At 48.5% G+C, this 20848-nt stretch overlaps 1 protein-coding gene across 1 annotated transcript in view; it reads right to left on the bottom strand.

Moving 5' to 3' along the window:
- LOC118007326 (arf-GAP with SH3 domain, ANK repeat and PH domain-containing protein 2) overlaps nucleotides 1-20848 on the bottom strand; it is a 121373-nt gene that overhangs the window by 78583 nt on the left and 21942 nt on the right. The window contains exon 4 of the mRNA XM_035000345.1: nucleotides 12065-12210. Coding sequence (XP_034856236.1) covers nucleotides 12065-12210 — 146 coding nt within the window. The remainder of the gene's footprint in view (nucleotides 1-12064; nucleotides 12211-20848) is intronic.

Below are 20848 nucleotides of genomic sequence, written 5' to 3'. Positions count from 1 at the left end.
GATGCCGTGGATGGGCCCACGGCCCACTGTGACCAGGACAGGACACAACCACTACAGCTGCCAGGGAGATGCACAGGGTCCTCAGGGAGTGACAGGGATGAAGCTGAAGAGGCACAGAGGGCTAGCAGACAAAGATGGACTAGACAGAACCTCAGTCCCCAGGAACTCACCGTCTAATAGGAAAGATAAAGCCCACAATTAAGTAAGCAAACTGCCCTGTGAAAACTCCGAAGAGCCATAAATAAAGCACCATGGAATTTCTAAGAAAAGAAAATTACTTTTAGTCTGGACACCAGGGAAATCTTTGCTGACCGGGGGTTATGTGAGATAGACCTTCAAAAGAGGGAGCATTTCGTCTTGCAAGATGGGGTGAAGCTATCCCGGGCAAAAGGAGCAGGGTGGGGAAGTGAGCAAAGGCCCACGGCAGCCACATGAGCAGAGGGGCAGGGAAGACAATGCTGAGAAGTCCGGGTGCCAGATGGACCAAAGGGGTTCTGGCCTTTGTTCCAGGGGACTTTTCTTGCTGGAGTTGTTCAAATGTCTAAAATAAGAAACTATTACTTGTCAGAAAATAATTAGCTTAATTATTACAAAAGAGACAGAAAGTAGATCAGTGGTTGCCTGGGGCTGGGGGTTAACTGTGAGAGGACATGAGGGACCTTACTGGGGGCAGAAACTGTCTCCAGGCTGATGTATGGTCACGGCTACACCACTTACTTGGTAGAGTTACTAGAAATCACTGACTTATATACTTGAAATGGGTGAGATCTACGATATGTGAAATATACTTCAATAAAGCTGTTTTTTTAAAAAGAAATACACGATTACAAATACAAACAGAATCCCCATCAGTGGATACATTAATCCAGCTTCGTACTCCTGGACGTGAGCCTCTGCATTTACAGGCTCCGTGTACGCAAACCACACAGCACAGAGGCAATTTGACTCAGGGTGAGCGTCTCAGGAAATGACTGCTCGCGTCTCTGCCTGGGCTGGAGAACGGAAGCACTGGAGCCCAGATGCTCTGTCTTGGCAAGAGTGCCCTGCGGTATGAAGGTTGGGCTCTGAATCTTTCTCTGACTGTGTGCTGGGGCAGCCCCGGAGCCCCAGGGCCACAGATGAACTGCCTTCTGTTCTGGCCAGCAGGGGTGAAAACCACAGCCAAAACTAGTACACATCCTTGTGCTCAGCAGCCTTGGCCTCAATTCATGAGTAATGAAATTTTTATGATCTATGGGAAGAATTCAATTATCCCTGGGTAATCCAACCAGAATACTTCCTCAGTGCCAAGCAAGTACTATGCTTTCTCTTACACTCTTGATTTACTTTCAACACATATATTTTATAAAATGGCTTTTTGAAACACCAAGCATGATCTGATTATAAATTATGAAGCTCAATTGCTGCTGTTGACTATGGATCTAATACCAATAGCAAACAATCTTTTTTTATTATTATTAAAGTTTTTATTTAAGTAATCTCTACATCCAACTTGGGCTCGAACTCATAACCCCGGGATCAAGAGTCGCATGTCTAGGCGCCCTGCAAACAGGCAATCTTGAAAGTAACAATCCTCCCTTCTCTCTCTTCCTGTCTTCACTTGGAAAAGTCTGACAAGATGAATCAGTAAGTAGTCAAAAGTCTGTAATCTCACAAGGAGAAATAAAATGATTCAGTTGTAGGGCAGACCAGGCTAGCCAGCAGAGATCAAGAACAACCTGAGCATGCGATTGCCACTGACTGGTGAATGAACATGGACAAGGAGATGAGTGGAAGTTGGGGGAAGTCAGAGCCAGCCAACAGCCACCTTTCCATGCTGTTCTTCCTATTTTTTTTTTGTTGGGGGGCGGGATTCCTTAAAATTCCTTGTCCTTAGCTTTGTCACTTCCACACTCTGTAAAATCTTTCCACTTTCCCTCCTATGCTTCCTCAGCTCACAAGGGCACCATCTTGCCTGCTCCTTTAGCTCGGTCACTGGTGACCACCTGCTGCTGACCCAGCCAAGGCTCCATCTTGGTCCCACTGTACAACTCGCCTGGAAACCTCAGTGCTGCCTCCTCCTTGACTTAGGCAATGAGCAAGATGGCTCTGCCAAATGATCTTGCCCAAGAGGATCCATCTAGAAGCCTGAACCTAGACAGGATCTCCGATTTTTAGGAAGCTGCACGAGAAGAGAGAATCACAACCGGGAAAGTTGCTGGGCAGACTTCCTACGTCCAGGCCTGAATCTAGAAAACAATAGGTCTTCCCAGGCTCCCCTCCAAAATCCTTAATAGAGTCCAATTCTCTTTGGGGATAATCAGCTTGTCCTTAAAAGGCCAATGTATCGCTATATAAAACATGGCCAAAGAATCTCACTGAGACTTACCTGTGTCACGTAAGTTTATTTTAATCTGCCTCATTCATGAGAAGCCTGAGGCAGACGACACTTTGAGATCTGTGGTGTTTTTCTTTTCTTTTTAACGTGAGCAAATGCTGCTCAATTACAAAATTAAATAAGTAAAAGCAAGGCTTCCAAGAATAACCAACCACAAGGAGGCCCAGCACCTCCTTGTCAGCGTGGAGGGTTGCAAAAAGACCTCAGACCTCACTGATTCAAATAAGGGCATAATTCTTCCCAGAGGTTTCAGTATTACTAAGCATAAGTATGTATGAAACAGTCATCACCTGCAGGAAACTTCAAGTTCTTTCCGGGAGCCAGAGCCTAAGACCCAGGAGGGCGTGTGGAGGGTGCTGCGAGGTGTGTTAGAGTAGCAGGTAAGACCACACGCCTGTGCTGTCCAGCGTGCTAGGCCCTGGCTGCACACACCCACTCACATTCAAATGGATTACAATTAAGTCAAGTTAAAGACCGAGTTCCTTAGCTGCACTAGCTATATTTCAAGTGCTCAAGAGCTACACGTGGCTAGTGGCTTATTATATGGGAGCAGATACCGACCATTTCCATCCATGCAAAAGTTCTATTGAACAGCACTGCCTTAACCCAATAGCTTAAACAAATTTTAAGCAGCTTTATTAAGGTAAAATCAACATATAATATGCTACGCACATTTTAAAGTGTACAATTTGGTAAGTCATGACATATATACACACACACACCCATCAAACCATCGCCAAAATCCAGATAGTGAACATACCCGTCCCCCTAAAAGTTTCTTTGTGCCCCTTTTGCAATCCCCATCTCCCAGCTCCTCAGTCCCTGGGCAGCCACTGATCTACTTCTGTCACCAGAGAACAGTTTGCATTGCCCAGAACTGTACATATCTGGGATCACGTGACACGTACTTCTCTCTGTGGCTGCCTTCGTATCTGCTTTGAGAGGAGATTCCTACTTGGAGAGCCATCCATGCTGGGGCATCAACAGTCCACTCCTGTTCCTCGCTGAGCACTGCTCCACGGCTTGTCCTGACACCTGCTCAAAGACTTCGGAGTTATTTCCAGTTTGAGGGCTACTACAAATCTTACAAATAAAGGTGCTATGATGATTCGTGGGATGGGACTCTCAAATTGTGGTCGGAAGGCCCTTTGAGAGGTGACATTTGAGCAGCGGAGAAAGGGAGCCACAGAGCCAGGGGAGAATCTGGTGGAAGAGCATTCCTGGCAGAGGGAACTTAACAAGAAGGCCCAAGGTAGCAGTTGCCTGGTGGATTCAAAGAAATTTTCTATGTGCTTTCCAAAGACTGTTTATCTGAAAGAATGGGCACCCAGGCAAAGAGGTTTTTGGAGAAGCAGAAGGTATTAGGTAAAATGGCCTAAATCCCTAAATGGCACTGGGCCGTTTGACCTCATTTAACCCTTACAACTATTCTGAGAAGCAGGTGTTGTTATCCCCATTTTACAGATTCACAAAGCAAGAGAGGGCTAAGTTACCCACTTGGCCCCCAGATCCCACTAAGAAGCAGAGCTGAGCCGAGAGGCTGAAGGCAGAGCTTGTCCCAAAATTCCGCTGCCAGCGACGGACTCACACACTCCCCAAGACCGGAGCAGAAGGAGCTGGGAGGCTGAACACAGGCTTCCCTCTGAGGAGCCGCCTACGTCAGAGTCGCCTTCTAGTTCCTTCTTGCACAAGCGGTTCGTCAGGAGAACCATCCGGGTCACTTTCGCTCCTGGGATCCGTGAAGACACTTCTTCCCTGGCTGGGCGACGGTGCTGGCTGGGGTCTACCGTCCCGCACCCACCCCCACGCGGGGCGCCGGCGAACACATGCTCCCAGGCCGCCTTCTTTGGCAGCAGAACCGCTCTGCTGGTTTGTATAATTAAAAAGGAGCGGGGAGCCCACGCTGATCTTGAGTTAAGTTTAACACAAACTGAGAGATCAAAACCAGCCAATTGCCAAAAACGCACACTGGCGACTTTCACACCAGAGACACGACGGGATACAGCTCCTGGCTTCTGCCTTACCCACCGCGTCTCCGCCAGTCACACTGCTTGGATCTTTCAGGTTCTAAGTGGAGAGAAAATAGTGACCCTTTGCCCTCTTCTCCATTAGAGGCTAGGTGTTGAAACTGCACACTTCAGCCTACCTGCAGCCATGCTGAAAACCCGCAGACAGCCGACTCTGAGGCACTGGGGGAGCACCAGAACCATCCAGAATTCCACAATGTCTCCAGAAGCCCACGGGACATGAAAATGAAGCCATCGACCAAAAATGAAAGCACCTTTTCAAACGTCTTGCCTCCTAGAATCCGAGGCTGGGAGATACTTGCGGGCCTCAGTGAGGCCCAAGCATCACCGTCTCCGTGTCCCCGGGGGTAAGCCTCACCCGGCTGTCCTCTAACAGTAGCCAGGTCCTGCTGAGGTCAGCGTCACGGGGAAACTTTGTAGAGGTGCACATGGTTAGGAACTCTGGGAAGGGGCCCAACCAAGTGTTCTAACAACCCTCCAGGTGCTGCGCTGCCCCAAAGTTTGAGAACCACCATTCAGTAGGTGTGGCGGGGGGCCGTGATTTTTATTCTAACAAGTTCCAGGGACTGCACTTTGAGAACCTCTGCTCTAGCTGCTTCTCAAACTGCAGGTGCCTACCCATCCCCTAGGGATCTTATGAAGTGCAGATTCTGGTGCAGTAGGTCTAGAGAAGGGCCTGGGAGTCTGCATCTCTAAGAAGCCCCAGGTGATTCCACTTGAGTCAAGGCTAGGGCCTCTGGGGGCGGGGATGACACAATGTCCAAATGCTTTGTAAACTGGAATCTGGGATATGCAAGCACTGGTATGGTTTGCCAAGTTTTCGATTTTAGGGAATGACTGATTAATAGCTGAAAATTCCCAAAGAAAGGGGAATGTACGTGGAGAAGCTAGGACCTGGAATTTATCTACACAAATTGGCTGAAGACTCCCCACGGAGGAGCAGGGGCCGGACTCCTGGCGGAGCACCTCACCGACAGGAGGAGACACGGGAAGCAGAGCTCTGACAGCTCACAGACCCCTTTCTGTACCATCCTCCAGCCACCAGCTCCGGCCCTTTGTCACTTTACCCTTTCCTCATCAACCTTGCCTGCTGTCTCCTCCACCTACAGCTTCTCCTCCTGCTACTGCAACTTGTCCCCTGCTTTTACCCAGGCAGGAGAAAGGTCCCTATGGCCTCCTGATCACTGGGGCCGCTCATCTGGCTGTCTCTTCCTGCTCTGCGGCTGCCAGGACAGCTGACCCTCTGCCTTCATCCACATCTCCTACTCCCGTCTGTCCACACATTCTTAGATTTCACAAAAGCTTCTTTTAAAGTTCGAGGTCCCCTACATCATGGCGGTTGTCCCTTTTAATAGCCAACAATGGAGGAAACACAGGATGGTGAGAGAGAACAGAGACAAACCGTGTTTGGAGCTCATTAACACTTCACAAGATCAGTCCCTAACGGTGCGTCCTCCATGCATCTGACAAGTCACTACAGACATGTGCGAGGCACGTGTTCATAAACCTTGCCATCATGCCCATGTGCAGATGGACCCGAGGACACCTTGTGACGCCCCACAGGACTCCCCAGCCTCACCTCCACCCCAGGGACGCAAGGATCCAAGGCGGGGGCCGCACCCTCAGGGCTCTGTGGCATTCGCTATGGCCATCGGAGCACGCACTGTTTCTAATAAAAGCGTCTTTGTGCCCCTGCCCAGAGGGCAGCACTCAGCACCTGGACAGTGCAAGAGCGGGCCCGGTACCCAGCAGGCGATCCATCACCCCCCTCAGTTCAGCTCTCCTCCCTCTGGAGGCCTAGTTCCCACCCCCAGCTTTTCCCACGTTCTCTCACTTCTACAGGTCCGTGTACCGGGGGAAGACAATGAGGTAGTCCTGCCATTCCAAAAGAAAAAAAAGGAAAGGAAAAGGAAAGAAACAGTATCAAAGTACATTCACAAATATTAGGTGTCTGTGCTATAACAAGATACAGGCTCTCACATTAGCTTTACCGCTTTTGTTGTTCTGGTCAAACTAAGGATGTGCTTTCATTTTTGGTCAGGGATTTGAGAGCGTAGGAAGCAGCTTACAGGGCTAAAGTCCTGTAAGTCTAAGACAAAGATTTTCCAACTGTGTATTAGGCCAGTTAAGAAGTCAGTGGGAAGGTTTCTAGGCATCCAGAGTAACCGTCAGTAGGCCTGTCCACAAACTCCATCCCCCCAGCTCTCTAGCCCTCCGCACTCAAAGCTCAGAGGTTTTTACTTTGCATACAAGCCTGTGAGCCAAGTCCACCTGTGCTCCAGCTCCCGGCTCTGTGGAGCGAGAAACAGTGGAGGCAGACACTGGCAGCAGTAAAAAACCAGCAATTACCAGGGACAAGAGTGTCAGGATACCAGCGCCTGGGTGGCTCAGTCGTTAAGTGTCTGCCTTCTGCTCAGGTCCTGATCTCAGGGTCCTGGGATCGAGCCCCACATCGGGCTCCCTGCTCGGTGGGAAGCCTGCTTCTCCCTCTTCCACTCCCCCTGCTTGTGTTCCCTCTCTTGCTATGTCTCTGTCAAATGAATAAATAAAATCTTAAAAAAAAAAGAGTGTCAGGATACTAAAATGTCTAAAATGGAAAGTAGGTAGTCTGGCACCAATCTAGGGGCAGAGATCCCCAAAGACCATGTACGAGATACTAGGGGTTTTCTAAATTTCAGCGTAGTTCATTAATATACGCCCCAAACAATGGTAAGTCTTCCTCCCAAAAAGAGAAAATTATGATCGGTGTAAAACATTTTAATTTATGACATTTTCAATAAATGAAGTTAAGAGAAGAAGTACGTGTGGCGCCTGGGTGGCTCAGTTGGTTAAGCATCTACCTTCGGCTCAGGTCATGATCTCCGGGTCCTGGGATCGAGCCCCGTGTCAGGCTCCCTGCTCAGCGGCGAGTCTGCTTGTCCTTCTCCCTCCCCCCATCCCCCTTCTCATGCTCTCTCTCGCTTGTGCGCACGCTCTTTCTCTCTCAAATGAAGAAATAAAAAAAATCTTAAAAAAGAGAGAGAGAGAAGTAGGTGTAAGTACTGAGGGTGAAGACTCCCGGCAGGACGCTCCCATACTTGAAGCAATGAGATACTCTCTGTTAGTCTGGAGACTGAGCTCACCCTCCTGCCGGACACGGAGGGTATGGCTGGAGAACACGGCTGTTCTGTTACCCACACAGCAGAGTGGAATGCCTCTCTGCCAGGCTCGGCCCACCTCACACGGGCAAGACCGCAGGCTGCCCCACACCCCAACAGAACCTCACTAGTGCTTTACTCTGCTGCTAGAATATCTTGTAATGCCGATCATTTGCGTAAAGTAAGTTCATGACTTAGGTGCATGTTGGTTGGTGGAATTTTCAAACTCCTCTTTCGATGAGAGTGAAGTGAGATTTCCTGAGCCCCAGGGCCGCCCCCAGATCTCACACTGGAACTCCATCCTTCCCTGGGCATCTGCTGGCCCTCTTTCCACCTGGGGCAGCTCTGTGGATGGGGAGCACGTATGTATCACCCCCAATTCTCTGAAACCAAGACAGGAACTGCATCTCTGGGAATGACCTTTCAGCAATGTATCCTCTAATGCAGCCACTCGTTAAAAAGCTACCTCTCAGCACAGAAGTGATCCCTGGAAAATCTTTCCAGGATCCTCACATCCATCTGGTAAGAGGAAAAGAACCTAAGAAATTGGGCTGACTTTATAACCAATTTAATTTCACACATGTTACATTTCTGGAGCTGCCTTGTTTTTCCCCTGATCCTGCATAACTGCAGAGAAAATTCATCGGTTCTCTGAAGGTGAGAATCTCACCCATTAGTAAAAAAATCTCACTTTCTGTTAAGTTGGCCTTTCTCTGGAGATGTTCCAACTGCTTTATAAATACCCTCTCACACTGCAAAGCAGGTAGGTGGTAATTCTTCTTTCTGGACAAGGGAAGAATTGACAATCCTAGCCACCCAAAACGGAAATGTCTTTAACTGCCTGAGAGAAAGTAAAAGCAAGGCTTTAAAAATAAGAGATAGGACAGATGTGCCCAAAAATAGGAATAAGAATGGTATACAAGATACCAAAAAAGGAGAATTCTCCTGTAATCGGCTGGCTCTCAGCAACAGCTTCTTAGAAGCGGCCACTCCGTGCTCCGGTGGCTGGGCAGCTTCGCCAATGGCACCAGCCCAGAAAATCAGGCCTGGTGAATCTAACTTTGGCACAAATAAGAGATTTTCTCCCTCTCTCTGATCTTTGCCAGAGACAGGATCAACAACCCTAACTCCATAAATTAAAGCTGAAAGCAAAGGAAAGCGCCCGGACTCAAAGCTACTACCACTAGGACTTCTAACGACACGAGGGTGTCACTCGCGTCCTGGGCTGTAGCTGACAAAGAACCCTCCCCACTCACTGCTTTCCTCTTGATGCTGGCCCTGAGTGGACCTGGTTTTCCCACCATGAGGGAAACTGAGGCCCTGAGGCTGCCTTGTGGCCACTGCAGCTCCGTCTGGCCTGCGTCTTACTTGACGCTTTCCCCGCACCACCGTCCCTCCTGTTCCATCTTTTTCCCTCCAGAAGACTTGATCAGAAACCTTAATTTCTTTAAATACCACCATGGACACGGTATGGATTTGGTGTTTTAAGAGCCAGATTTGAATGGCAACTCTGTCGCTCGCTCACTACGGACCCGGGAAGTCACTTATGGACAGACGAAGGTAGCAGGAGCTGAACCGCCTAGTGGTCAGGAAGACGGAGCGAGTGTCCCCTTCATGCCTATCCCGAGGCCTGCCACACCATGGGTGCTCAGTAACCACCACGGAAAAGGGAGCAGCACCTGGGCCTGGCCCGGATTCCCGGATCCTGCAGTGCTCAAAGTGGCCAAGCAGCCTTTGCAAGGTCCCGACCTGCCCGGCCTTCAGTTTTGCAGAAAATCCAGAAAAGAAGGGGCAGTTTCGTTTAAATGTTCAGCGGCTCGTGTTCATATAAGCAAGTGCAAGCTGGCCTCCTGAGGATTCCACCGGGTGGAGTGCTAAGGTGGGCTCTCCTCCACCTGCAGGCACACAAGCAGGGGCCACGCCAAGCTCTTTAAAGGCCCCAGAGCCTCCTCAGTTATATAATCTACAGAGCGGGGAGAACCCGGACTCCCTCTTTGGAGTTGCTGTAAAAATTAAGTAAATTAAGAGTGTAAAGCGGGCGCCTGGGTGGCTCAGTTGGTTAAGCGACTGCCTTCGGCTCAGGTCATGATCCTGGAGTCCCGGGATCGAGTCCCGCATCGGGCTCCCTGCTTGGCGGGGAGTCTGCTTCTCCCTCTGACCCTCCTCCCTCTCATGCTCTCTGTCTCTCATTCTCTCTCTCTCAAATAAATAAATAAAATCTTTAAAAAAATAAAATAAAATAAGAGTGTAAAGCAATTGGCTGGAGTCTATACACAAAACCAGGTATGGTTCTATGACCTCCATTCTACAGCTAAGAAAAGCCAGGTCTGGAGAGGAGCTGAATGGAGAGGAAAGAGGAGCTGCCTGGTTGCGGGGGGGTGGGGGGTTGCTGCTCATCCTGCAGGGATCCTTCCTGCCGCTTCCCTTCTGGCCCAATCCTGTTTCCTGACTCACACCTCTTCCTCTTTCTTGGCTTCCCTCTTCATTTCGCTAAAGCACACCCTTTAGAAGTTTGAGAAACGACGCACGGGAGCTAAACTTTTTGAGCCTCGCATGTCTCTAACTCTACTCTCATCCAGGTTGGAATTCTGTTCCTCAGGATGTTAGTGGCCTTGCTCCATGCCTTAAAGTTTCCAGTGTTACTGGTGAGGCATCCAATACCACTGATTCCTAATCCATCATGTGCCTTCTGAAAGTGTAAAGATATTGTTCGCCATTTCACACGGAGATATGCCTGGGGCCTCCTCCCTCCCTGTTCTGGGCTCTGACCAGCCTTCAGTCGGGAGACGAGAGTGGTTGGGTTTCAGGGATCATCTTGTCCTCCTGTCTTCCATTCTCTCTGAGGAGCCTGCCCGCTGAATGATGGGCCTTAAGGATTAATCCTCATCTATCTGTTTTCCACTTTTTTTCTGGTTTGCTTTGTTTTTTGGTCTATTTTCTGACAGACTTCTATCCCAATCATGTCACTGGATTTTTGCTTTAGTATTTTCTTACATTAATTGTCTTTCCCCTTTCTTTAACCATAGCTGCATCCCTACTCCTTCCCTCTGATACATCTACTCCAGTCTCTCAGAGCAATGAAATGTAGTTTCTTTAAAGTTTTCTTCTGCTATTTGCAATACCTGTTTCCTCTAAGTCCTTTCTCTGCTTATTTTGGTCTCTTTCACTCTGGAGGCTGTTCGCTCAAACTTAGGAGTGAGGTGCCCAGAGCCGGGATGGGGCCGACCCACTGAGGGGCTGGGAGAGTGGGATGCAGGCTGACTGTGTCCCAAGAAGCCCTCCACAGGTCTTCCCTGGGGCCATTCAGTTTCTCCAGGTCAAAAAAAAAAAATGCTCCAATCTAACTCAGTGGTGAGAGCCTAATGAGCATGTCTGCCAGGGTCCAGGGAGCGGGGGCTGACGGGGGGCTAGGGCTCCCCAGTCAGGACGCTCACTGCCAGCTTGTTTGGAGCAGGAAGAAATGGGTGACGAACTCCATAAAAGCCCCCAAGAGATTGCAAATGAGCCTGAGTAAAAAACTTAAGCACAGTAACGGCTTTTTAATTTTACCACTTCCAACTGAAATTTTTTACAAGTGAAGACGGGGAGAGAGACCCAGAGCCTTAAGGATCTGGTTCTTTCCCTTCCCCGTTATTAACGCGTACACAATGTTCCCTTCTTTCTGCCCCATCAAGGCCAGATGTACAAACCCTCCATCATCACCATTTCAAGAACGATGAGCTACTTTATCACTTGTTATTTGCTTGCTGACAGGAGAAATGAGAATAGCGCTGCTGTTTGTGACCTTGACCTGCTCTGGTCACCCATGATCTTTAGAAGCTGGGGGAGAAAAACAGGAAAGGGAGGCTAGGGCCATCCCAGTGCATATTCCCCTTGTGGAAGAAGCCAGGCAGCAGGGTCACACTTGTTCAGAATTCTGTTCCCACAATGTGGAAGGCACAGAGCTGCCAAGCACAAGAAAGAACCCCATTCGCCCACGTTACCCAGCACCTACCGCAGGCAAGAAGTCCCAACTCCATGTTCCCACTTGCTTAAAAAGTGACTTTTTTTAGGCTCTGCATTTGGGAGCATAAAAGGCCTTTAAATATTCATGGCAATTTCTGTGCTTTGATTATAGGTTACCTTGCTGTGTAAGACAGGCCCGGAACATATTTATTAAATACTGTAAGTTTAAATGCCTCCCATAATTACCAGAAACAGACGATTCTACACAGTTTAGAAACTTAAAAATTGAAGTCAGAGGCCCTTAAGATGAATGCATTTATCCATTTTGTCCACAGCTGTGCACATTTAAAATGCTGTCTTGAATTTAAAAAGCCGTGTTACCTTAAAAATTACAATTCTAAAATTTATTCCAAAGTGACCTAATGGGTATAGAAAATTTAATTCCTTGAGGCACCGCATGAGCTTTGAAATTTATTCGCAGCTGATCAGACACACCTTGGCTATCTACCTTTCCGACTAAGGGAACCGCAGGTATTTAACACACGGCCCAACGGCTGCACGTGCGTGAAGACACTTACCAGGTTTTTGAAAAGTGCTGTCAACTCCTTTGTAAACACCGAGAACTTCAGGAACGCACTTCCTAAATCTGGGTCATCTCTGCACACACAGTTGCCCCCGAACTTCTCCAGAGCCTGGGTGTACTGCTCCTCGTTCTCCACATGAGCTACAACAGCAGTGGGAGACATACCGTTAGTATAGCAACCTCTCCGTCCCCATCCTTAACAGCTTCTCCCTAAGTTGTGAATAAAACAACACATTAGCAGGATACAGATCTGAAAAAAGTCAAGTTGCACCAGAAACAGAAATCACTTTGCTGTCCTGACAATGTCCCGATGCGTTGGCAACGGGTCCCAAGGAAGGAGCACGACAACCAGAACGGAAAGGGCCTCCTCGCACAAGCCCCCCAGTCTCCAGCGCATCAGATGAGGCTCCAAGGGTACCCCGATGCCTCCCACGTCTCCTAGGACTCCTCCGTGGCCCACATGATGGCAGGAGGCACCAGTCCAGCCAACGGACTCAGCCCTCTCCTAGAAACTCAGCAAGAGACGCCTGCTCCTCTCTAGTGTGAGGCTCACAGCCCTAACCAGGAGCCACCTGCCACAGCTCTCCTCTCCATGCAGCAAGAGCCGGGGTCCTCGGAGCATAGGCTGGGGCCACAAAGGTCAACTGAGCACCTCTGTGCTATGGCTCAGACGCATCCTCTGCTCAGGCGCCTGACTCCTATACATCCCACAGATGTTTCCTTCCTCCAGGAAGCCTTCCATGACTCTGCCCTGTGCCCCTGGTATCTGGTTTTGGCGCTTTCCTGTCCTTGCTCTCAGCATGGACATTGAAATTGTCTGGTAATGTATTTCTCGATATTAGAAGTATTTAGAGGACAGGGACTAAGTTTTACTTGTCTTTGTGCCTGAAATATAAGACAACACACATGTTGTCGGAATAACAACAAAAAAGCAAATGTTTGTCACCCATCTGACAGCATTTTACTATGATTAGGCCTTAAAACAGCACCTTTAACATGCGGAATCCTGGATTCTGGGTCTCCAGCTCTGTGGTTCCCAATCCCTTTTGGACATCAAAATCATACATGGATCTTATCAGACTGTTAGGAGCCACCATCCTGCCTCAGATCTCTAACTCAGAAACGGGATGGGGGGTGGGCAGGTAATTCTAGTAAGTTAATGTGGTTGACTATAATCCCCTCATTTTTAGGTCGGACATAAAATTTTAAGTGAATCCAGCCAGTCCATGATAAAACAACTATTGTTTGCATCAGACACCTGATTTCTTTTTTTTTTTTTTAAGCTTTTATTTATTTATTTGTCAGAGAGAGAGAGCACAAGTAAAGGGAGTGGCAGGCAGAAGGAGAAGCAGGCTCCCCACTGAGCAAGGAGCCCGATGTGGGACTCGAACCCAGGACCCCAGGATCATGACCTGAGCTGAAGGCAGACGCCTAGCAGCCTGAGTCACCCAGGTGCGCCAGGCACCTGATTTCTATGTTTTCCTTGTTTCAACGAGAAATGTAACACAACTATTTTGTAGGCACAACAGGGCAGACAGACATGCAGCGTAAACTTGTATGTGAATGCCATCAGATACTTCCTCGGGTAAATAAAACCGCTGTCAGCCAATGCCAATTCCTGGGCCTGGTAACCGGGGGAAACGAGGGGAACATTTGTTTGTGATGGACAGCCCTTGACCCTGAGCCAGATTCCTATGATCCATGAACGCCGTGCCCACCCATCTTACCAGGGAGGTGCTATGCCCTAGACCTCCAGTGCTGACCTTCGGGGATTCCAACGTGGGTCTCACAAACAGAAGAGAAAATTAATTTCACTGTTGAAGCCCTTTTCCTTGTTTTTTTCTTTGACATTTCAGAAAAGTACCTGAGAGCTCTGGATAAATTAAATGCGTTTCTGAGACCACACTCAGCAAATAAGACAGAAAAACGCACACACGGGCCCCGAAGAACGTGTACCAGAGCCGGAAGAGCTCCCAGATCTGGGTTCCACCAGGCCCATGCCTTCCAGGGAGTGCGTGACTCCGGTGGGTAAATGGCCAAATGTCTAAGCCATGTGAAGGCTAGAAATCCGCCATGAGACAGACTCACAAGGCTAAGGTCAGAATCAAAGAAAAGCATGGGGACACGAGTTCAGCCACTCTCAGCCACATCCGGCAGGACACATGGTACTGAACAGCGGCATGGATGTCATTTCTAGGGAGCACAGACAGCGTATGCTTTTCCTACACCTCACAACAACTTTATAAGATCTATGAATTCTTTCTCATCATGGTGAAACTAAGTCAGGGCTCAGAGAGATCAGATGAGTTGTCCTGGGCAACAGGGCCAGCAAGCCGCCGAGCCAGGCTTCAAATCCAAGTGCATCTCACTCAAAGCCCACTGTTCTGCTCTGTACCGATGTTTCTTCACGAAGAAAAACAGCTTCCCTAGCCCAAACCAGGGGTCCACGTTTTAGATTTTTAAAATTCCATTTCAGAGATGGGTCGGTCATACCGTCTAGGTCACTCCAGTTAGAACTCTAGCTCATGTGGTTAATGGTGAAGGAGAGTTCCTTTCAAACCACACGCTCCTCTCTAACCGTTTCAAAGTTGGTGGTCCAGTCGTAGCAGCTCCAGTGTGGCTCTGGAAGGTAGTGACAGCCACAGCAGGCATCTGGGGCTGAGGTCACTCCACTGGGTGGGAGAAACAGGAACGCAAAGGCCAAAGTCACCTTGGGAGCCACATGGTGCCCCGGAAATAGTGCCCATACTGCTCTAAGTGAACACCCAAAGGGCGGGAGGGGGGGGAATTCCCTTTCAGTTAATGCCTATTAGGCGGCCTTTAAGCCTTTGTTCAAGTTAACTTGGTAACACTATGAGGTCTTAATGTTATCATCCCTATTATCTACTGAACAAATTCGGTGAAATTCAGAGGGATTACAGACTTGCCCGAGATCACACAGTTGGTAAGAGGTGGGGCAGGGGTAAATTCCACCCTCTGCTCACTCTGCAGGCTACCTCCCAGCCCGTGGTCACCTGTGGCAAAGAGGAACCTGTCTTCTCGTCACCGGCAGTCAGCCAGCCTGACACAGAGGAGAAACAAACAGCAGGGCTTCACACTCCAGCACCAAGAAGTACGAACTTCCTATCACCCCTCCTTCTGGGCTTCTCAACTGATTGCCTGGTATAGCTTATGTTTTTAAAAATTCTTTCCCTTACAAATCTTTGAAACAATGTGTTGATTCCCATACCCCAATCATAATCAGTGAAGTTTTGAGCTCATCATCATCACCATAATCTCATATATTTATATTTGAAGTGTTCTGGCCCACTGCAATCTTTATTTTCTGATGCTCAGACTGTCCCCAGCTTGGATCAGTGGAAACCTCTTCATGCTGCTCTAGTTGGGGTTTTTAACACAAATTTCTCTTCTTGCAAACAAATTTGTAGCTTCTTGATAAAGATCATAGCGCCGTATCTCTCCATGACTTCCTGAAACACCCAGCACAGTGCCCACTGTAGGAAGAGTAAACCCTCCATAAATATGTATTCACTGACTGACCTACTGCCCCAGATCGCCCGAAGTTTGAGATTTTCCTACTAGAGAACAGAAAGTAGTTGAGTGCCTTTATTTTTCTTTTGCCAGAAACAAACTTAAAATAGGAACCTGAGATAAATAGCTTGGGAATAAAATTTCTGGAAAGAACCCAAACTGGTCTATCAGCTTTTATTTACAAAATTGTTGAAAGCTGTTTCTCTAAAAAGAGCTCACTCTCTTGCCTCCCCCGTTGTTCAAATGTATCTTAAACTCTGGTTCTTATTAATGATCCAGATCCAAACATCTTTGATGTGGGAGGGACTTAGGGAAATGAGAACCCAAGTCCCTGAGACCACGGCAGGACAAGAAAGACCCTGTTTCTTCTCAATTCTAACCCTGCAGCCCTTCCATTTCCCACACCTCACAGCCCAAAAGTCCCACTTCCCACCAATCTAATCAAAGGGATGAAATGAGAGATTCTCGCTGAAAAATCTATGAAGCCAGCAAGCACATGTACATCCTGAATTTAGAAGGACTGGGTTTTACTGTGTGCTTTTTAGTTTACTTGATTCTGTTATTTTAAAAAAACCCTCATATCAAGGAGAAGGCCCAATGCATATAGTTCAAGCAAAAACGGATGGATCCAAAAAGGATAAAAGGCAGGCCCTTTACTCCTCCTCGGCGGGCCAAGCACAAAGAGGAAGCAAGGCAGGGACCCAGCACTGCCAAAGGACAGCCGGGGTCCCACAGTCAATTCACCTTCAACCAACCTCTATGTCCACCTCAAATATTTCACTCATCACCTCCAACCCTGCGACAGGGGTAGGACATGCTGGGACGGGACACAGACAAGAGTGGGCACGGTAGCTGGCATCAATGCCCAGGAAAGAGACAGGAAGCCACATCACTGATGGCCTGCTATGTGCCAGGTGCTGAGGATTCAGAGACGCCAAGGAGGGATGTCTGAACTGGGGCTGCAAGGTCAGGTAGTAATTTCCAGAGAAGGAACAGGAAGGTAATCAACCCCAGGGAGCAGCATGGAGCCCCTTGTGTTCAGAGGCTGCGAATGCTTTCTTGGGTTTCAAGCCCCTGCCTGCTCGCAGCTCTCAGCTCTCCAAACCATCACAGGGTAGCCCAGGCCCCACGTGCCATCCTCCTCAGGGCCGTCACGCCCACAGCTGGGCCTTTTCAGGTGAAACGGGACGTGGTCCAGAATCCTCTCTTTACAGACAGGAAACCAAAGCTCAGAGAGGGTGCCGACTTGCCCAAGTTCACACAGCAGGTTTGCAGCAGAGCTGGGGCAAGATCTCCAGTTTCCTGACGCCCAGTCCTGCTACGTTCTCCCGTGGTTCATCAGCCACGATACTCGGCTCCAGGCTAACACCAGTGTGTTCCAGGCCTCCAGCCAAGCACACGCACTGGTAACCAAACACCCAGGGCCACAGCCAGAGAGAAATGGGGGTCAGTAGGTGACCGTGACTAGGACAGGCCAAGCCCCTGCTCCCGGCCAGACCACTGGCCCCTCAGGGGTCCACCTGGGGCAAACTCCTGCTGACACCCCCTCCCCATGCCAAGGGTGCATTTAAGAAGAGACGTATGTTCTCTGCAGGAGCAGCTTTACAAAGACACTCCCTAGGGCGCCTGGGTGGCTCAGTTGGTTAAGCGACTGCCTCCGGCTCAGGTCATGATCCTGGAGTCCCGGGATCGAGTCCTGCATCGGGCTCCCTGCTCAGCGGGGAGTCTGCTTCTCCCTCTGACCCTCCTCCCTCTCATGCTCTCTGTCTCTCATTCTCTCTCTCTCAAATAAATAAATAAAAATCTTTAAAAAAAACAAACAAACAAAGACACTCCCTAGATGGCATGGTGATTAATATTCAACTGTGTGCCACAATTTCAATGTCAGGATAATCTGCACAAGTGAGCATGGAGAAGACCGCTTCCCCTCACGATGGCGACCCCACACATAGCCTGGTTTCGCATCTGAGCTGGAGCACAGAGTCTCCCGGGGGGATAACTGCTTTAAGTCAAAGATAATCCTGTTTCCGACAGGATCTCTGCCCTGTGATCTTCCATCCCGTGGGAGAAAACCATTTTTAGAGCTTTATTTCCAGAGTCAGCCCAGATGAAAACCTTTCGGTTCACCATCTGGTAATCTGAATCAAAAGTCTAAAACATTTTTGCCATCTAATAATCCCACTTCTAGAAATCCATTCTAAGGAAATAATCCAGGTGTTCAGAGATGTGTGTGCAAAATAATTTGTAAAAAGTGAGAACAGAGAGTGTATAAAGCGCCAACAATGTGCAAATGGGTAGATAACCGTCTCTACAAAATGGAATATTCTGTAGGCTTTTGAAATCATGAAGTAGGAATATGCTCAGGACAGAAGACATGTTTCAGGAAAAAAAAAAAAAGTCAGGATATAAAACTGCATATTTAGTCTCAACTTTACAAAAAGTTAAAATGTAGAGAACAGGCTGAAAGGAAAATCCATCAAAATGCTAAGTGGTGGTAAAAATAGCAAGCACTCCATCAGGGTAGCTGGTGTATGCCAGGTACCAGCCCAGCTGTCTATGCAGCCCTGCATCCTCTTGCTGGGGGTATCCTTCAGACGCGGGAGCCGCCGTGGGGGTGCAAACAGCCAGCCCGGCAGGGGGGCCCGTAGCTCCCACCGGCCAGGCCTCGGCCACTGCCCCGCACCACAGCCTGTCATCCAGGGAGTAGGACCTGCCTCCAGTCATGACGTTGTATTACTGCTTCTCTGAATCTTCTAAACTAAACTCATATCGTCTTTATAATTAGAAAACAACAGGCAGAATCGATACAGTAAAAGAAACCGAAGTGTCTGCTACACTGGCTAGATCACTTTGGCTCTCTGTGGCCGAGCCTGCTGAGGACATTATAATCTGTCTTGCTCCACTGAAGTCTCTCCCGGACAAGCTGACATGACAGAGGCAGCCTTTGGAACCTGAGTACCCACCTGAATCATCTCTGACGAGACAGGTACCTACAAACCAGAAAGGGTTTGATGAGAACACCCTTCCTATTTACAACCCCTGGGCCCACGCTCAAGACAAGCAAGACAAGAGAAACATGGTCTCTCTCGGAGCTTCATTACCTGCCATGTCTCCAACATACTGTGCTCTTTTCTATGAAACTCATTCCCTTTAACCCTTTCGTGGGGCGTCTCCTTTGACCTTATGGAAACCACCAGTCCTTATGGAGGGGATCACGGATGTTTTTAGTCTGGTTATGTCCAGCACAGGAAGCTAGCAATGAAGTTATTAATTAAGGTCAAGGTGTGGGCTGGCTACTGAAATATGAACACTTTTGTCTGAGATCACCACATATTCTTTGATCCTGCCCTCAATAAATGACAACAAACTGACAGTTGGAAGTGTGTGAATTCCACACAGTCCCAATGGCCTCCATATAAAACTCCCACCGCTCACAAAAGTACATTCGGGAGGAAAGGAGCAGGGGGTGGGGGGGGGGTGGCGCTGAGACTGATTTACTAGATCAGGTTTATTTTTTATGCTGTCCTTTTTGTCATTTTAGATTATAGGCTCAGAGTACAGAAAATCTATCAACATTCACTTGTATTTACTCATTGTGTATTTCCCGAATACCCACTCTCAGTCAAGGACATTCCTGGTTACTAAAGGGTAAAAATCCAATCATGTTGAAAGCCTCTTCTGCAGCAAGCACTAACGAACACAAAGATTCATGAAGCAGAGCCCCTGCCTCAAGAAGCAAAGTGAGAGAGAAAGATTCACACGCTGGTCAGTTCGGTGCAGAGAGCACAGCCTGAAAGAACGACTCTGGGGAGCTCAGGGGGGACCAGGTGTGGCCAGAGGATGGGGAGCAGCCGGCAGGGGCCAGGACTGCATCCCAGGTAACAGAGGGCCCCCCAAAGGCTGTAAAGTGACATGATAAGACTTGCATTTAAGAAAACTGAATTTGGAGGGGACACAGACGAATAAAGCTTGGTACCCGCCAATGCACAATTCAGCAAGACGAAGATAAACGCTCAAAAACAATCCACCGCCATATACGTTCCAGGAGAGAGAACTATAGCTTGAAATGAGGAAGAGAGTACATTTTCTGGGACATGATGGAAAAGGCTTCTCAGACTTATAGGAGTTTCGTCCTTCAGAATCCCATCCAGGAGATGAAAGCTGAGCAGCCGGCTGCTTGACTCACCCCGGACTCTCCTTATCTGCACGGAAAGCAGGGAGGTAGATCAACATCTGCGGACTGCACACTGTCAGCTATTAGAAACCTCACGTCCAATTACACAGATGCCCCGTGTTGGCAAAGCAGCTTGAGCAGCCGTATTACAGAGTGTGCATTTTGTCACTGCAAATTGCTGTCAGCCTTTTCCCCCTTGATTTCCACCTCCTCGTTCCTAAGGAGACAACTCCCATTACTTACAGATGCCCACCGGACTCCCCCCACCCCACTTCTCTGAGAGCACAGCAGACCAGGAGAAAAGACCATGCCCGTGGTGCGCCAAGGCCTCTCGAGCCTTCACGCCCATGAACAAGCAGCCCTGAAAACTCAATGGTCTCCAAGCCTCAGGTGACAGCTGCTATTCATGCAGGAAAGATTTTATTTTATTTTATTTTATTTATTTATTTTTTTAAAGATTTTATTTATTTATTTGAGACAGAATGAGAGAGAGAGAGCTCATGAGAGAGGGGAGGGTCAGAGGGAGAAGCAGGCTCCCCGCCGAGCAGGGAGCCCGATGCGGGACTCGATCCAGGGACTCCAGGATCATGACCTGAGCCGAAGGCAGTCGCTTAACTGACTGAGCCACCCAGGCGCCCCCATGCAGGAAAGATTTTAGACACATGTACCTGTATATATATGTACACACACACACACACACACACACAACCTTTCACTCTGGGAGAGTTTGCAGATGAGCAAACAGGTTCAGAGACTCCCTGAATAATGTAGTCAGTGTTTTACAGTAAGTAAGGCAGAGAGTCAACTCTGTGATGGTATCCACATATGTAAAACATGGGGGTTTAGCTAGATCAGTGGTTCTTGAATCTTTTATCACAGACACCAATAAAAATCAGAAAAATGTTTCTGATTACCTCTCCAGGAAAAAGCGTCTTGACATAATTTCCCATACAATTTTCAGGATGCAGAGACCCCCTAAGCCTGTCCACAGACCCTACATACCAGGTAAAAAAGCCCTAGCCTAGATGAGCTTAAATTCCTTACCGAATAAATATGACGACCCTAAGTATGATT

Source organism: Mirounga leonina, unplaced genomic scaffold, assembly GCF_011800145.1.
Source record: "Mirounga leonina isolate KUSES-001 unplaced genomic scaffold, KU_Mleo_1.0 Mir_118, whole genome shotgun sequence".
NCBI lineage: Eukaryota > Metazoa > Chordata > Mammalia > Carnivora > Phocidae > Mirounga > Mirounga leonina.
The sequence above is the reverse complement of the archived record's forward strand: the minus strand, read 5'-3'. Positions and strand labels throughout refer to the sequence as shown.